The sequence below is a fragment of the Athene cunicularia genome, assembly GCF_003259725.1.
Source record: "Athene cunicularia isolate RWA chromosome 17 unlocalized genomic scaffold, athCun1 chr17_part1, whole genome shotgun sequence".
Lineage (NCBI taxonomy): Eukaryota > Metazoa > Chordata > Aves > Strigiformes > Strigidae > Athene > Athene cunicularia.
The window spans coordinates 5,420,463-5,437,285 of record NW_020799122.1 but is presented as its reverse complement, the minus strand read 5'-3'; the positions used below and the strand labels follow the sequence as shown (position 1 = coordinate 5,437,285).

At 41.9% G+C, this 16,823-nt stretch overlaps 1 protein-coding gene across 1 annotated transcript in view; it reads left to right on the top strand.

Annotated features, from left to right (window-relative positions):
• The window catches only part of NUP214 (nucleoporin 214), a 44,892-nt gene extending 28,165 nt beyond the window's left edge, over positions 1–16,727 (top strand). The window contains exons 28-36 of the mRNA XM_026860665.1: positions 118–188; positions 2,002–3,768; positions 5,291–5,361; positions 5,908–6,064; positions 8,196–8,345; positions 11,116–11,287; positions 14,798–14,940; positions 15,792–15,816; positions 16,511–16,727. Of these exons, the coding sequence (XP_026716466.1) occupies positions 118–188; positions 2,002–3,768; positions 5,291–5,361; positions 5,908–6,064; positions 8,196–8,345; positions 11,116–11,287; positions 14,798–14,940; positions 15,792–15,816; positions 16,511–16,544 (2,590 nt within the window). The 3' untranslated portion in view covers positions 16,545–16,727. The remainder of the gene's footprint in view (positions 1–117; positions 189–2,001; positions 3,769–5,290; positions 5,362–5,907; positions 6,065–8,195; positions 8,346–11,115; positions 11,288–14,797; positions 14,941–15,791; positions 15,817–16,510) is intronic.
• The last annotated feature ends 96 nt before the right edge of the window (positions 16,728–16,823 follow it).

Here is a 16,823-nt window from a genome sequence, read left to right as displayed (position 1 = left end):
TGACTTCATGCAAGTCTGTACTGGAAATCTGAGTCTCAAAGTTATGTTCATCATGGGGTTGGAAGTTTCAACACTTCAAGCTAAGTGTTATTCTTTCTTTCTCTTCTTTGCTGCTAGGTCTGGATTTAATTTTGGTGTCACAACAGCTGCTTCATCACCGACGCTGCCCAGCCTTGCTTCTTCACAAGGTTAGTTTGGAAGAGTGTGCAAACAATATCTCTTCCCTGTGAAGAGAACTCTTACTCTTCCTAATTCATGTGGTTGTTGTTTTATGTTGCAGTTCTATTATTAAAATTGCAGTAGCTGCAATAATATTTTATATGTATGTTGGATTATGCCCTATAATGCACAGAAATCTAGGCCACCTGCCTTTCAATTAAGAGTAAGCAAAATATTTGCTGCCAAGAACGTCTAGGAGGTGCTAGTTTATGAAAAGGGTAACATCTGTAGTCATTTCCTCTGCTGTCTTTAATCTGTAGATTTAAAGTTGCCGAGGTGGTCTGACACAGCTGTCATTAAGTGGAATGAGCATTTAGTAATGGGAGGGGAATGCTTGGGATGGCTTTGTGTTGCTTCTAAAATTGATTTGACAGTATATATGCTGCCTTTCCATTTCATAGGTAGACCATACTTGCCTGGTCTGGAGAAAGGGGGACTGCTACACCTGCTTTATAATATTCTTGAAGTTTTCTGCCTCTAATTTCATTCTTGCAAAAGAGATTGTATGGTCAGAATCTCACTTCCAGTATTATTGGTTGCTCTAATAAAAGATATCACCTCTTCTTACAAATCTTGGCTTGCTTAGATTCTTAGATCATCACAGCCACAGCAATGCTACTAATACTCTGTTGACCTTAAGCAGAGAGAACTAACAGTTTAAAACTTGAAGATTCGGTTAACGTAAAAACTTAGGTAAATAACACTGACTAAAGGAGTGGGAGGTGCAGGAGACAGATTTGTAAACCACAGCGTTGTGTGAGGGCAGTTACTCAGTGCTGCTCTGTGAAATGGTAGGAGCACCTTTTGCCTCTGTTAGCTGATGATAGAGGAAGAACAGGGGAATTTCAGTGCCTCAGGAGGAAACAAATGCTACATTATTCAGCATCAGTTACTAATATACTTAAATATACTTAATATACTTACAGAGTAAAACACAAGGATAATACCAGCTGTGCTAAGAAGCTTTTGCTCTTTGTTATCTGATCTCCATGCCGATTTTTCTGTACCTTGTCCAAAACAACCCATGGTCCAAACACCGTCGCAGTGTCTTCAAGTCAGAATTTGTGTGTGTGTTTGGTGCTCAGAAATGAAATTACAGTACATCAAAAAATACTAGTCCGGTCTCCCTTAAATCTTCAGCAGTTTCACACTATCAGACAGCAGTATGTCTTATAAGTGGAGCTGCTTTAACAATTACATTTGAGAGCTTTTCTGTAGTCTTTCAAAGCTGAAAACAGGCTGCAAAGAAGCTGGTCAGTGGTCTATAAATAGTTGAATTTCTAAAGAAAGATTTGATTCTGTAGAAGACTTTTCAAATGCCAGAAGGTATTTTTATGACCCAAACTCTGTTCTGAGCCATTGGTTTAAACAGAGTTCTGTAGTGTGTGTCAGGAATTGTTTAGCTGAACCAAGTAAGAAGGGGTGGAAATGATGTTAACAGCAAATGGTCTGTAGTAACCAGGTCTTTTATGTTTTTATCAAACTGAAAAAGAGATGGGAGCTGAAGGCAGAGAGAAGGATGGTTAAGCAGAGTATTTTGACAGGAAAGTAACTATTTGTCACTGCAACCCTATCCATAAATGCTTCAGAGTCATCACTGTTGTCTCCTGAATGCACATGGAAGTGGCAGTTACCTGATGGTCAGAGGCTTTATAGTTTTGAGGCAAGAGCACTGTCTTCTGACAATCTGTGAAGCACTAAAGCATGCTAGTATTGTAAGAATGATAAATGAGCTTTCCATACTGTAACTCAACCTGTAACTTTTGTCTCTCTCACTGACAGCCCCTGCTAAAGAGACCACCCAGACTGATTCATTTTCACTTGCTGGGAGTTCCAAATTTGGAGTAGTCCCTGAGAGCTCCTTTGCTTTTGGATCCCTCAAGCCAGCAAGTGCTCCAGGAGCCTTAGTAGGAAATAGCTCCTCAGCAGATGGCACCCAGTCAAACAAACCTGCTGCAACAACATCTTCTGCTCCCTCCACAGCCTCTGGCAAGTTGGATATCCCTCCGTCTAAACCAGGAGATCACTTGTTTCAGAGCAACCTAGCTGGGGAAACTCTTGGGAGCTTCTCGGGACTTCGGGTTGGTCAAGCAGAGGATAATGCCAAGACCACCACTAAAGTACCATCTACCAGCGTTGCAGGAGCACAGTCAACTAAAGTATCTACAATACCTTCTGGGTTTACTTTTACTGCTCCCCTGTCATTAGGAAAAGCTGGAGAAGCTGCTTCAACATCAGTCACATCGGCTGGCACGGCATCCCCGTCCATCAGCACTAGTGCCACAGGCAGTCTCTTTGGCAACGTCCAGATAACCAACACAGGGTCTTCTGGGGTATTTAATCTTGGAGGCTCTAGTGGCAGCAAACCCACCTTTTCATTTGGTATTCAGCAAACAAACAGTGTGAGCACATCCACCTCTACCCCTTCTACTCTCTCCACTTCAACATCCCTCTCATTTGGAAGTTTCTTGAGTTCTTCGCAAACAGCTGTCCCTGCTGCAACTTCTAATAAGGGTGCAGGGGATGCCAAATTACCATCTGTGTCAGAAAAGCCATCTGAAAATGAAGCTGTAGTAGTTGGGTCTTCACCTCCAGTGTCACAGTCACCGCAGCCGCAGGTACAGCTTTCAGAGTCTGGTAAAGAACCAGTTTTACCCCAGGCCACGGCCGGGGACAGCGTCTCTGCGGGCTCTGGCACCACCTCGGCAGCACCTCCCCCCGATGCCATCGCTGCTCCTGCCTCCACAAGTGATTTGAAGGCACCGGTGCCTCCTGCCGTCTCTGCATCTTCCCCACCAGATCAGAATGTCTCAGCGACAACGTCTACAGCAAACATTGCCTCTCCTGCAGAAGCCACAAGTGTGTTGGCTGCTACCTCTGACATTACTACATGTGTTCAGAGTCCAGCTGTCGGTGCCTCTGTGTTTGCCCCCACCTCTGCAGGCTCCTCCGTCTTCTCTCAGCCTCCAAGTTCCAGCTCTTCTGGCTCAGCATTTAGCCAGCCTGCTGGTGATACAACCGCCACTCCTTCCACACCACCTGTTTTTGGACAACTCCCAGCAGGTACCACTGCATCCTCTCCGTTTGGGCAGCTCACCACCAGCACCTTGGCCACCGCCACCACTACCACGCAGGCTGCCAGCTCAGGTTTTGGTACTTCTGCTTTCGGCACCACCACTGCCGGGGGCTTTGGTCAGCCAGCCTTTGGACAAGCACCAACCTTTGGGCAGCCAGCAAGCAGTTCTTCAAGTGGTTTTACCTTTAGCCAGTCTGGGTTTGGGACAATGCCAGCCTTTGGCCAGCCAGCGGCCTCCACAGCAGCCTCTAGCAGTGGCAGTGTTTTTGGAGCACCGGCCAGCACCAACACCGCCAGCAACTTTTCCTTTGGACAGCCATCTGCCAGCACTGGAGGGGGATTGTTTGGACAAAGCAGCCCTCCAGTGTTCGGGCAGAACACTGGCTTTGGGCAAGGGGGCTCCGTCTTTGGTAGCACTGCCGCAGTTACTACTACAACGTCATCTGCTGGGTTCAGCTTCTGCCAAGCTTCAGGTAAGAACAAACTGCAGGGAAATGTGATCTCCCAGCAGTGCTGTCTGGCTGAAGTACAGAGAGCAGTATATCACTGGGGAAAGTAGGACACTTTTAATGCCTTTTTTTTTTTTTCCCCACTTATGGCACTTGATGGGTTGGGTTGTTTTTTTTTTGTTTTGTTTTCAGTTGGTAAGAATAGGAGCTGCAGTGTGTGTGAGGGGGAGGCTACTGTTGAAGATGAAAGAATCTTTTGCTCTGTTTTGCTGTTCATCAGTAGGCCTCTGAACGTAGCCTTTTCAATTCAATCTTGCGTTCATTTTATACTTACGAGTCTACCTTGACTTAATTTTGAATTATGTATTCTCCTGCCTATTGCACAATAAGTGGGTTGGGTTCAGCCTAGTATGAAAGATCTTAAACTAGTGTGGTGTTGTAAATTGTTACACTGAAGTGGCGAGGCAGCTCTGAGACCATAATCAAGGCAATGAATACAGATGGAGCACTTCCTTCAGTGGGCTGCATTGAGTACATGCAACAGTGGATGTATAGCCAGGTATAGCACTGTTACCGTGATCTGGGATGGCAAAAAAAATTTTAAGCCCTTGAAGTCATGGGTTAGCAAGCAACTAATCTGTTAAATCCACTTTTTCATCTGGAAATATCTCAAAATTAAATATAGCAGTAGCATTACCATCAGCTACTTGTCTACACAGTTAAACTGAGTACTTGCACAGACCAAACCTCCTTTGTCAGTCTCCTTTTGTTCTCCACGTTACTGTAATGTATTGTTGTTTTTTTCTTCCAAAAGCTTTGTCTGTACAATCTCCAGAGAGCTCCCAGGGAAAAGTGAAAAGTACATAGCAGTAATAAAGTGTATTTCTAAGGAAGAAAAACTAATTAGGCTCATTTAATTAAAAATGATGGCACTGTAGGCAAAAGGCTCGTGCATTTTAACTACAGTAACAGAGAATAGTTAAAATGGGGAAGTGTACTCTGCTTGAGCAAGGTGCTCCTAATTATAAAATGGAAGTTTTATTACAAAATGCATATTTAAGTGAACTAGGAAATGGAATGAGTTTTTTTTTTTTTTATCAAAACATTTAATTATAACAGGAATCTTTAGGTAACAAAGCTCAGATCCTCGCTACACAAGGGCAATCAGAATGCTGCCATGCTTGTTCATGACTTGCAGCATTATTATAGCAATGTTAACAGAAATTCAGTTCTCCAACATTGTTACCAACAATCCCACAAGTGAAAAGGCCTTTTATCTTCTGTTTGTTTTTAAGTTGGCCGAAGAGAAAAGGAGAATGACTTACAAATAAACTTTCAATGGAATTTATTATTTGTGTGTTGGCACATACTTTAAATTTGTCCAACCTAGATGCATTTTGTAATATCATTTGTATCCCTGTGTTTTGGCATGGGAGACTTGTCCCTTCCCGGTTCTGGACTAGTGTCACCTCCCTGAATTCTCTTATACCCTCGTAGTAGTTCTGGTGGTTTATTTCCCTTTTTTTTTTTTTTTTTTTAATAGCAGGTTTTGGTTCTAGTAACACGGGTTCTGTGTTTGGGCAAGCAGCTAATACTGGAGGCACAGTCTTTGGCCAGGCAAGTATTTATTTCTTTTGCAGAAACAAGGTACTGTTATGTATAGTGGGCTTGTTCAGGTTTCCATACCTATCTGATACATTTTTTGGGGGGGGGAAAAAAGATACAATTTGACATGCTCAGTAAAAAGTGTGCCAGTCTGTGCTGAAGATATTTGCTATTCTAGTGGGCACCAAAGCAGCTTCTGCATTAATGTTTTCCAAGGGGTATGGAGAGACAAAAGTTTTATCACATGCAAGATAAGAGAGAGATGCAGTAAATCACCTGCCTTTATTCCATGGAAAGTGGAGGGCAAGTTTTAAAGGCATTGTTCTGTACCATAGACAAGGTTTAAGATGGATTTAAATAAGATTTCATTGTATTATGTGTTGGAAGGTGATTCCTTGCTGGTTCATCAACCCCTTTGTACATCTAGAGGAAGAGGCCAGACCCTAAAATCAGCCTTGGGAGTGTGTACTGATTTGACCTCACTTAACCACCACCACCACCCTTTTTTTTTTTTTTTTTTTTTTTTTTTTTTTTTCTTTTGTCCTTTTTATGTTCTAGCAGCCATCTTCTTCTAGTGGAGGCTTGTTTGGAGCTGGAAGTGGTGGGAGAGATGGAGGCTTCTTCAGTGGTTTGGGAGGAAAGCCAAGTCAGGATGCAGCCAATAAGAATCCCTTCAGTTCTTCCAGTGGAGGATTTGGATCTGCAGCTTCCCAGAGTAAGTGAACAAAGCAAGAATACAAAATGTGCTGTGATTTCCATCTGTGCTTGTGATCCCATCTGCTTTTCTGCTGTTAGTTGTCTTTGAGTAAATTCGTGTTAACATGAAAGACTTCTAGGGGGTAATGGAGACAGAGTATGTGTGATGTGTAATCCAGAATTTTTCTTTTAGGTTTATGGAAAACAAGTAGGAAAGTCATTGAAACAAACAAGCAGATGCAAGAAGTGTGAAGAATATCTGTGTTCTGTAGAGAATTCTTGGCCAAATTCTTCTTTAAAATTGAACGCTCTGAATTCTTGTCACTGAATTTCTGCTTCCAACTTGGTTGGAAGTTAGAACCTTTAATTATCTCTCATCTGCCCTAACGCTATAAAAATTAAGAATCTCATCCTCAAGAGAAACCAAGTCAGCAAGTATGTGATGAATAGCAGTTTCCTCAGCTTTGTCCTAAAAATGGCTATCTTTATGCAGCACATGCAAGATATTTTACCAGAATTTGCTATAATATATGGATATGCTATCGGACATTTTTCATGTCCAGAAGGAGATGTGATTTTTTTTTTTCCTCAGTTGCATGGATGTAGCAAAGAAGAATAAATATGCTTATGGTTGGTTTGGGGATATAGACTGTTTTGGTAAGGAAGCAGAATTATAAAGTTCCTTTTATATTTTATCCAGATTTGGTAGATGGGGTGAGGGTCTCACAGATAAACTCTTATAAGCATCATGAAAGCTGGGTAGATGAGAAGAATTGTGTTGAAGTCCTCCTTGGGAAGAGGGATTCAACACTTGTCCTTTCCTTTGCTTCAGTTATCTAAAAGGATCAGTCCACATGTGTGTGTTAGCTAAATCAATCTGTACGTGAGGTGCCACACCAACCTTCCCACATGTTGCTTCTTGCTGAGCCAACCAACCGAACAAAAGCAGGCAAGAAAAGTAGTTAAGAATACATTAAAGCTACCTGCAGGATCCTTTGCACCAAGGACTTTAAGGGACTATCAGAATTTTTTTTCAAGAAGCTATAAACTGTAAAAGCAAGAATCAATCACTGTCTATTAGTGTAAAGATTTTTTTTTTTCTTAATGCCAGAGTCAAGTTAAAAACACATTAGTCTTGAGTTTTCTGGGCTAACAGGTTTGGGTAATACTCTAAAATCTGAGCTGAGGTGCCGTATGCTACTGTCTGCAGTAGCAATCAGTTTGAAATACTAGCAGGCTTTCTTGTGCCTTTGGTGTGCAGCTTTTGCAGATCTCTGCTTGTTACGTGCATTTTCTGGCACAAAAACTATTCATAATGATTTCCTAAGTGTGGCTTTTATTTAATGAGACTGCCCAGCTTTGTTATTATGTCACTTGTAACCTGGGTTTGTCAGGGGAAAAAAGAAGGGGTGGAGTCCAGCAGGTAGAAAGCACAGAGAAAGGAAAACTGTCTAAGATGTAAAAGTACGGGAAGAAAGGAGAGCCGTAGAATTAGCTGCAAGTGGCTAGAAGCAGCACATCAGGTCTTGTGAGAGCTAATCCATTTATTTTATTACACTTTTAATGATCCGTTGGGATTAATGGTTGAGGTCAGTTCTCTAACCTTGCTAATTTAGTCGTCCTTTATTGTAGTGCTGTTTTTTGTGATGAAATAAACCAGATGGTTCACCAGAGAAAAGCATTGATTATTCTGTGTCCTGCCACTAGCTGCTAAAACTCTGTAGCCTTGTGAATGATGAAAACTTGAGTTATTTCTCAGTAAGGCTGGAAAAGTTTGGCTCCTATTTTAAGGTCCTGTCAGTTTAGTCACGTTAAGAAATACTGACCATTGCCAAAATAGCTGAGAATCTTTAATTTGTGGTGACTTGTGTTGTCTCAAGAGACTGATTCTAGCTGTTCTCACTTGAGGGATTGTTTTTTTAGAGACTGCAGCACAGGATGCAACTAAACAAATCATCCATCACTGTGATTTGCTAGATCGAGTCAGTAAAAGGTTGTTAGTGGTCCATCAGATCCAAAATGGTGGTGTTCATTGTGTGCTTGGGGTCTGGGGAAGTTAAAGGTGCTTCCCTTTCTCCTGATCCAGTTAATGAAGTGTAACATAGAATATTGTCTATCATGAGCTTCACAAGTATTCTTCATCTCCTCAGATTCTACTAACTTATTTGGAAACAGCGGAGCAAAGACGTTTGGATTTGGCAGCTCATCTTTCGGAGAGCAGAAGCCTACGGGCACTTTCAGCTCTGGTGGTGGAAGCGTAGCATCTCAGGGCTTTGGGTTCTCCACTCCGAACAAAGCAGGTACTTTGTTAATCCACCCACTATAAACACCCACACTTACCTGTGAGAGATTTAGTATTCTACCATTTAGGTGTCTGCAGCCTGGATTCAGTACATGTACAGGAATTGTCTCTGAACAATAAATAAAAAATAACTACTGGTTTAGTGAATGGAACTTTAGCTGGTGGATTCAAGGCAGAGATTTATAATCTCTTGTGCAGAAAAGCATCCAGTAAACTACATTTTCAGGTGTTCATTCCAGAAATTTCCATTGCAGTTTAAGAGCAGAGAGCTGTGTGAATCAGTTCTGGTCTTGTGTACCATACAACGAAGAGTACAGGGTATGGAACGCAATAAATGTTTCCTATTTTAGATGCTTCCTTAAAATATTATCTTCCAAACTTCACTCTGGGTTTTGTAGGCCTTTTTGTCCCCATTTCTTCATGGGAGTGAATGCACAGGTGTCTACAGTGGGAATGTTTCCTCATAAAATTCTTATCAGACACGCTTCAGGTCCTTCTCTTTTGAAATGAGTCTGACCTCTCATCATACTTTCTTCTGTGGTTGAGCTGTTGTTCTCTGTCAGTTGAGTTAATTGAATTACATATTGGAAATGTCACAAAACCTCTTTTCTGTTTACTGTCATCTGCCCAAAGAAAGAGCCACAAAAGTAGTGGTGACTGACATGTTCATTAGAACTAAATGGCAGAATGTTCATTGTGTTAATTATCAGGAAAAAGTGGAGGTCCAAAGGGTCAGGCAGAGCAAAGGCTTTCTCCTCCATCCTCAGGCCATCCTTACAGTGAACACTGAAGATAGGTGTTTTGCTCCAAGTGAGCCTCTTGAAGCTTTATCACTGGGGAAAGTAGGGAAGGCTTGGTCTTCCTTGACATTGTATTGAGACAGTGCTGCTCAAGAACTCCCTTGGGAGACGCAGCACTTTGGGAGGAAGCACTCTCTGCTTTGAGAGTGGCTGTGCTCTCGTGTCAGTGAAGTGGCTGTGAGCATCAGGATGATGCTGTCAGATCCAGCAGCCATTTGTACGTGTATCAAGTATTGCTTTCTGCTTGGTAGTGGACTGAGTTTCTTGTCTCAGGCATGCCTCCCATCTGTTATTTTGCTAGAGGAGGAGAAAGGCCTTGCCAAAGCAAGTTCTTCTTTCATTCACTCAGTGACTCTTTCCTTGCTTTTTGACTGTTTTGGTTTCAAAATTATTCTTGTGATGAGATTTTTTTTTAAGAGGTTTCTGCAGAAGGCACATCCACTCACACAGAGCCCCTCAGATCTGTCCCTCCTCTGGTTATATTTGCTAAATCTTGAAACAAATGGTATGTCTTCCTCTCCCAAGTGTGGTGGAAGGATTTACTTGATTTGAATCCCCCTCTGTCCTGGTTACACCACTTAGAAATAGTGGAGAAAGGAAAGTGAAACCTGTTAATATGCACTGCAAGAGCGGGTGTGTGCTGAGCAAAGCTTCAGCCCCTGTGATAAATACTTTAACTTCCTAGAGATAGAGGTAACAAGATATCCGATCTGTGTTTAAATAATTCAGGCCTAGCATTTATTTTTTCCAGACCTTTTGTGTTTACAGCCAAACAGTATCCATTACCTTGACATGGACTGGAATTTCACCCAGGGTATTAAAATGTGTGGTGGTATCCCATCCTCATCCCTAGTCAAATGAAAGAGCAGGTGTCCTTCACGTTCCACAGTGTCAGTTAGAAACAGGCCAATAATATCAGCAGATGAACATAGAATAAAATAATCTGGGTAGAAATCCATTCAGAGCTGCAGAAGGCAGCTAAACCCTGAACAGAAATTGCTAAGAGCGGAGTTCAGTTCTTGATTCCCTGCAGGAATCGTGCAGTTCCACTGACCTGGCATTTAATCATCGCATCTTAGTTTCCACCACTTAAACCAGGATTAGATAATACCCTACCTCCCGAATCTTTTTGCATCACTGGAACACCCAAAAAAACAAGCTTGCTATCTGATCTTAAGAGCTGGGGGAGGCTTGCCCATTGCACTGGGGAGTTCTTCCAGTTTAAGCACTTGCATGAAGTTCCATCCACAAGACACTGGTATGTCCTTCTAGAGCTTTAAATTAGAAGCCAGAGTAAACCACTGCACCAAACCACAACAGAACCAGACTTTACAGGAGACTTTCCATTCTGCGTTGTTATATGCAGTTCCTTTGCATAATAACTTGTTTAAATGGTGATGAGCCAAGCTTTACTTTAAAACTGACTGCATGAGCTAAGCTATTTTTTTCTGGTAAGGAGTGCTAGTTTTATGATGAGGGATGACTGTGTCTTTTTTAATAATAAAAGCATCAGTCTAGTACCTGTTGTATGCATTTTTACTATAACTTGGTTATTATCTCACAATTAAGATACTGGTCTTTTTTTATATAAAGTAAGTAGAAATATCTTCAGTGCACAAGCATGTACGAGATTATCACCACCTAGCCCAGCTCTGGGGACTGAGTCGATCTTGTGCTCAAACATTCAAGAGTCCCAGAATGTGGTTTACTTTTGGATAGTCTCTCAAATCAGTGGCGTATTTTGCATTCATTCAAGGCACTTTTCCTTATATATGTCTTTTGTAACAAAATACCCTGCAGTTTGGAAGCTTTGTGGCAGTTAGTTTTATAAATAATGCTGTGTCCGCATTGTAAGATGAACAGTCCCATCATGGAGATTGTCTGATTGGAAATCTAGTTTTTGTTTTCTCTCTCTGCATTATTGTTTACGTGATGTTCTTGTCCCTTTTTTGCCTCTGTGTTGCTCAGGTGGCTTCGGTGCTGCTCCAGTGTTTGGCAGCCCTCCTACTTTTGGGGGATCCCCTGGGTTCGGAGGGGTGCCAGCATTCGGTTCAGCCCCAACCTTTTCAAGCCCTCTGGGCTCAACGGGAGGCAAAGTGTTCGGCGAGGGTACAGCAGCAGCCAGCGCTGGAGGATTTGGGTAAGCCAACCAGGGTCCAGGGTTGGGAAAACATTGTTCTTGCATGACAAACTACTACACGTAGTTACCTCCGCATTAATGTAAAGAATATATTCCATGATTCATTGCTAAGCTCTAAGTGTCTTTGGTTTGGTTTTGTTGTTTGTTGTTTTGGTTTTTTTTAAAAAAAGTGTAAAACTAAGACTTTAACCCCAAAGGAAATAATGTCTATGATCTCATTTTTAATGCTGAAACTACTATGTTGAATCTTTAGCTTTAGAGATGGGGGGGAGGGGGGAATGTGGGTCATCTTGCAAGCGTCTAAGGAAATGCAGGAGTATTTTCTGTGTGCACACTTAATGAATTCAAATCTAGGCCTGCAAACTATGCCTAGCAAAGAAAATAATAAATATTATCTGTGACTGTCTAGCCACCTTATCCACTTTGTCAGATTTGGGCTAGAGATACTAATGAGAATCCAGTCTGTTCTCTCACCTTTGGGGGTGGGACGAAGCGCCTGTAACAGCCTGAGCTCCCAGAGCGATTTGTGTTTATCCCACACTCATTGTTTTTACTTGTTTCTTTGCCCCTTAAGCCTGTGCCTGGCACCAGAGCAGACAATACTTTTTACCTTGTTTTGTTCAGCAAATACAGAATTTCAAACCTTGCAAAGCAGCTTCTGCAATAGGCAGCAAATGCCCTTCTTCAACATTGTACTACCAGCAAGCAACTCTCCTTCACACCCTGCAATTCTATTCAGACTGAATAGACCCAATTAAAAAATGAAAAACTTCCAGTGAAAAGAGGAAACTGGATGTCTTCCCAATCGTAGTGTTTATGTATTTCACAAGCGTTTGTCTTCGGTTTCAGGAGGAACTGCCTTTACGTAAGGCACATTGGAACATCCAGAAGTGTAACTTGTTCATTTCCCCATGAGGTTAGGCAGACACCCACCTGCCAGGGCAGCACCCCTGAGCTGTGGGAGGCTTCAGCTACCTTCTTCTGCCTGTCCTGAACTCGGGTGCAGCAGATTGGAGAGTCCCTTTGGAAGGGGTACAAACAGAGGCAGCTTAATAAAATCTCTGCGAAGAAGGATGCACTTCTGGGATGACTTAGTTTCAACTCGGCTGATATTTTGTTCAGTTCCAAATTTCAGCCATTGTGCTGCAGGATTTCATACTGAAACTGGATGCATTCAGTGCTCAGCATTGGAAGTTTAAAGATAAAATGGGATTCAGAACAAGCAGCATGGTGATGCAAACAGAGGTCTTGCATAAGCAGTCTGCAGACTCAAGAAAAATAATTCAGTGGCTTAACTTGTGGGAAGTTTTGAGAATTTCTTCTTTATCAAAAAGGTGCAGACTCAGTTGGATATTTTCAGAGTTGCCAGAGGAATTCAATTTTGATTTTTAAAAACTTTCAAAAGAGTGTGCAGAATTCCAAGGCAGCTTTACGAAACTCAAAATCTCACCACAAAATTTTGAGCAATAGTTTAATTCTGCAGTATAGCGTAGCACTTGAGCAGGACTTCCTTTCTGCCTTTCTCTTGAAGTGAAACTTTAAAAATCCCAAATCCAGAGAAGCTACTTGCCAGTACATTATGCGGTATTAGCTCTGGGTTCATGTGATTCATTGCTGCTTCAATTCTGAAAAGTCTGCATCGCTTGATAAATGACTTCAGTATCAAAAATAGAAACCACTACACTTCTTCAAAGCCTGCAATTCCAACTGTTTGTGAGCAAATAATGTTTTGCTTTCATAAACTAACCTCAAGTGCCTCTCAAGTCTGTTTCGCATAGGAGCTTTACAAAAGACCTGGAAATGTGGGCAAGATAGGTTTGATTGTTACCAGGCAATGACTGTATCTCCTGTCTTTTAGGTGTTTAAAAAAAAAATAAATAAAAAAATCTGTCCATAGCTTAAGCTCTTTCTCTACTTGTACTGTGCTTAGCCTTTTTTGACAGGCATGTTCTTCTAGTTGCAACTGAAAGAAGCAGTTTGAACCACAAGTTTCCTTGTCACTATTTTCACCCTCACTTCCTTTTACCGGGTAGACATGATTTGTGTGTTTAGTGGCATAGTCCTGAGGAGATGGAGCACTGTAAAAACCTCATTCTAAAACGCATCACCGCATCTTGCTTCTTTTTAAAAAGAACTACAAAACCTGTTCTGAGAAAACCACATTTGTGTGTCTGAGATGAAGTTGTGTGTCAAGAGCCAAACCAGATGCACAGGGGATGGTTAGCAGGGCCAAAGATGCAAAGTCACCGAACTGCCCGTTGTATCTAACGCTGTGTATGGAAGTGTAGTGTGTACAGTGCCAGCCTCTGGGATAGGAGGGGTGATGTCCTTTACCAGGTGAATTGGTTGTCACACCGCTACAAGGTCTGTCTTTTATCTGGAGAGATATGGTTTGATGTAGTTTGGGTTTGGTGTGGGTTTTTTTTTTTTTTAAAGTCTGCTAGATGTGGATGGATGAAGAGGTGGGTTAACGTGCTGTCAGTTCATATTCCAAGTCAGAAACAACAGGAGCTTGTGTGAGACACAGCCTTTCAAAACTGGCACACTATTTAGCTTGACTGTCTGCTCAGGGGAGGGCTGGTGCTGGCTTAGTACTAGTAGCACTGTGCACTTGCAGAGCTTTAGCAGAGACGGCCATTTGAAAATTTTGTGTCTGCATTTTTCCCAGTTTAAGTCAGAGAAACAGTTGAAGCTCGTGTTTTGAGTGTGCCTCTTGCATTCAGAATTAGGAGAAGTGTACTGGGGGGAGCAGAGAACCATAATGCATATTGAGGTCTCATTTAGTGTGTCATGCTGATAGCTCTACAATGCCTGGTTGGACGGAGTGGGTGGAGAAAGGAGACCAATTTTCATATATAAAAGTGCTTCTTATTTCAGTCCCCAAAAGCAATTAGGGAAGTAATCCAAAGGTGGTGGAGAGAGGTGCCAGGTGGGTGCAGATCTTCAGGAAAGCACTGGAGCTGTGTGTGGTTCCAAATGGGCTGGGGAGAGAAAGGAATTGAGAAATCTGCAGACGGTTTACATGGGCGGTGGTAAGGTACCATCTGAAAGTTGGGAGCCTGAGTTCTCTATCTGGGCTCTGCTTTATGCTCTGGCTGCGAGCAGCTCATACAATTCTGTATTTGCTGCCCTGTTTGTGAAACAAAATGATGCTGTACTTTTGAGCTTAAAAAGTGACAACTACACACAGGGGTGACTTAATATATTCCATTTGATGGCTTGTGTTGTTATTTCCAAGCACTTGAAAACATACCCTTTGTAAGCATGAACATTATCTGCCTTTCTGCCTGGTGTACGTTCAGAATGGGAGATGAACAGACGCTTGTATGTACAATAGTCTTTCCCAAACCAGAAAATCTGTTTCCAGAATGAAAAATTATTCATATCAGGTGGTCTCACTCAATTGATGTATCCTCATTTAAGGAGTGCACTGTTATCCTTGGGGGTATGGGGACAAACTTCCAGTGTGAGAAGATGCTTTCTAACAAAATTTTTCTCCTTAAACTGCAGGTTTGGTGGTACCAGTAACAACACAGCATCGTTTGGCACACTAGCAAATCAAAATACTCCGACATTTGGATCACTGTCACAACAGGGTACCGGTTTTGGCACACAAAGCAGTGGATTCTCAGCTTTTGGAACAGGTGGAGGAGGTAGGAAAAGTTAAAATATAATGAACCCAAGAGGCTCTGTGTCCCCAGCTTTCCCTGGAACTTGGGCGTGACTCTTCACTGTGACGTGACTCCCTGTCAAAAGTCTGCCTGGTCCTGCTGCCCTCCAGGGAATGTCCTGGAGAATTGAGCTGCAGGGTGGGGAGTAGAGACTTCTCAGACTTTAGCTCATAATCTCATCAGTGATTTGCTGTGTGGCATGTCAGTAAATCACTCTTCTTCCTGACACCTCATTAGGTTATTTTTTTCCACCCCTTTTTGTGGAGTTGTTCGTTCTTCTCAAAGGAAAATACTGAGAAATAATATCTCTTCAGCATCACATGCATGGGTATCTATATGTAAGTACTTAGTGTCAAAAGAATATGCACTGCAAATTTGAGCTAGAACACCAATAGCCAAATTTTTATCTGATGTAATTCAGTGAAGCTGTAGTGATTTAGGCAGGGCTGAGAACAGAGCCTTTGAGCGAGGAGGTGTTCCGCAGTGGTCTGCCTGTCACCATTGGCTTGCATTAAGCACAAATTCCATCTTCAGAAAAGCAGCCCTCTATTTTCATGGAGAGGTGAATAAACCAGGCACATTGTGTGCAGTTGCTGCTAAAGAATGGACCTAGCTGATAAGCAGTGAAAGCAAAGCCCTCTTAGGAACCGAGGCAAGTCACTTTTCTTCTAGATGGAGATTTGACTTTCATTGTTTGCCCATTGCTCTTTCCCTGGCCTAAGGCAGGAAAGAAATGTTTTCAATCTCTGTGTGGGAGGGGACATTTACTACAAATCTTAAGCATTCATTTTACCTTTTAACAATTATTTTTTCTAATCTTGCGTTTCTTTCAGGGTTCGGCTTTGGATCATCTAACACGTAAGTACCATTTTGTGTCTAGCTCTTCATTAAAAATACAAATAGAATCAGAAAAAGAGAGTTGAATGGTTTGCAAGAGCAAGCTTTGAAAGTAGCAGCAACATACGAGTTCTGATTTCCTTCTTAGTAGCACTGCATAGAGCTCAAAGCCAGGCTCTGAATGTGTGCTATCCAGTGAGGTTAATCTTTCATATAAGAGAGGATTTTCGGTTAGATCATGCTCTTTCTCCACCTCTCGGGCACTGATGTGTGTGCTCAAGCTGTGTGTGTGAACCTAGTATCTACTCCATTTATCAGGTTGAAACAAGGAATGAAATAAATCGGTACTTTTCTGGCTGAGTTGAGATGGTGATTTACAGTTAAAGAACAGGACTAAGAGCTGAAGTTAACTCTGTCATCCACTCCGCCACTTTCAGCAAGTTTCTTAAATTTTGTTTCCCTGTCAAGTAGAGAGAGCATGTACCCCTCCAGATGGTAGGCTCTAGAATAAGCTTAATATTATCTAGTTAGTATGTGTTGATGCAGTCTCAGGTAAAAGATGATGGAAATACCAATATGTTTCATAATAAGCCTCTGATTCTAGGGAGACTGGAAGTTTGTTTGAGAGATCTGCTGAACTAACACTGCCTGAGGGAGACTCTAGCACTCATTGCTGTGTTTGGTTGTTTTTTTTTTTTTCTTTCTTGCTCCACAGATCTTCCTCTGGATTTAGTGGATGGAGAAGCTAGGAACATCCTGACCTGTGCCGTAACTCCTGCATTCATGAGTCACCTACATGATCAATATCCAAACAGCTTTTCCTTTAAATATAAGTTCTCAGACTTTTTTTTTTTCTAAAAAAGAAAAAGATTTTGCTTATTTTTATGCAACGCTTGTTCTTGGTCTATATTAAACTATTTTATCTTCCTTGATGTTATTTGTGTTGGAAGGGTTTATCTCCCCGCATCTAGAAGAAATAGATATATGCTGTGGTTACCAGCCCTGTACTGGACTTAGCTTTCTGCTGT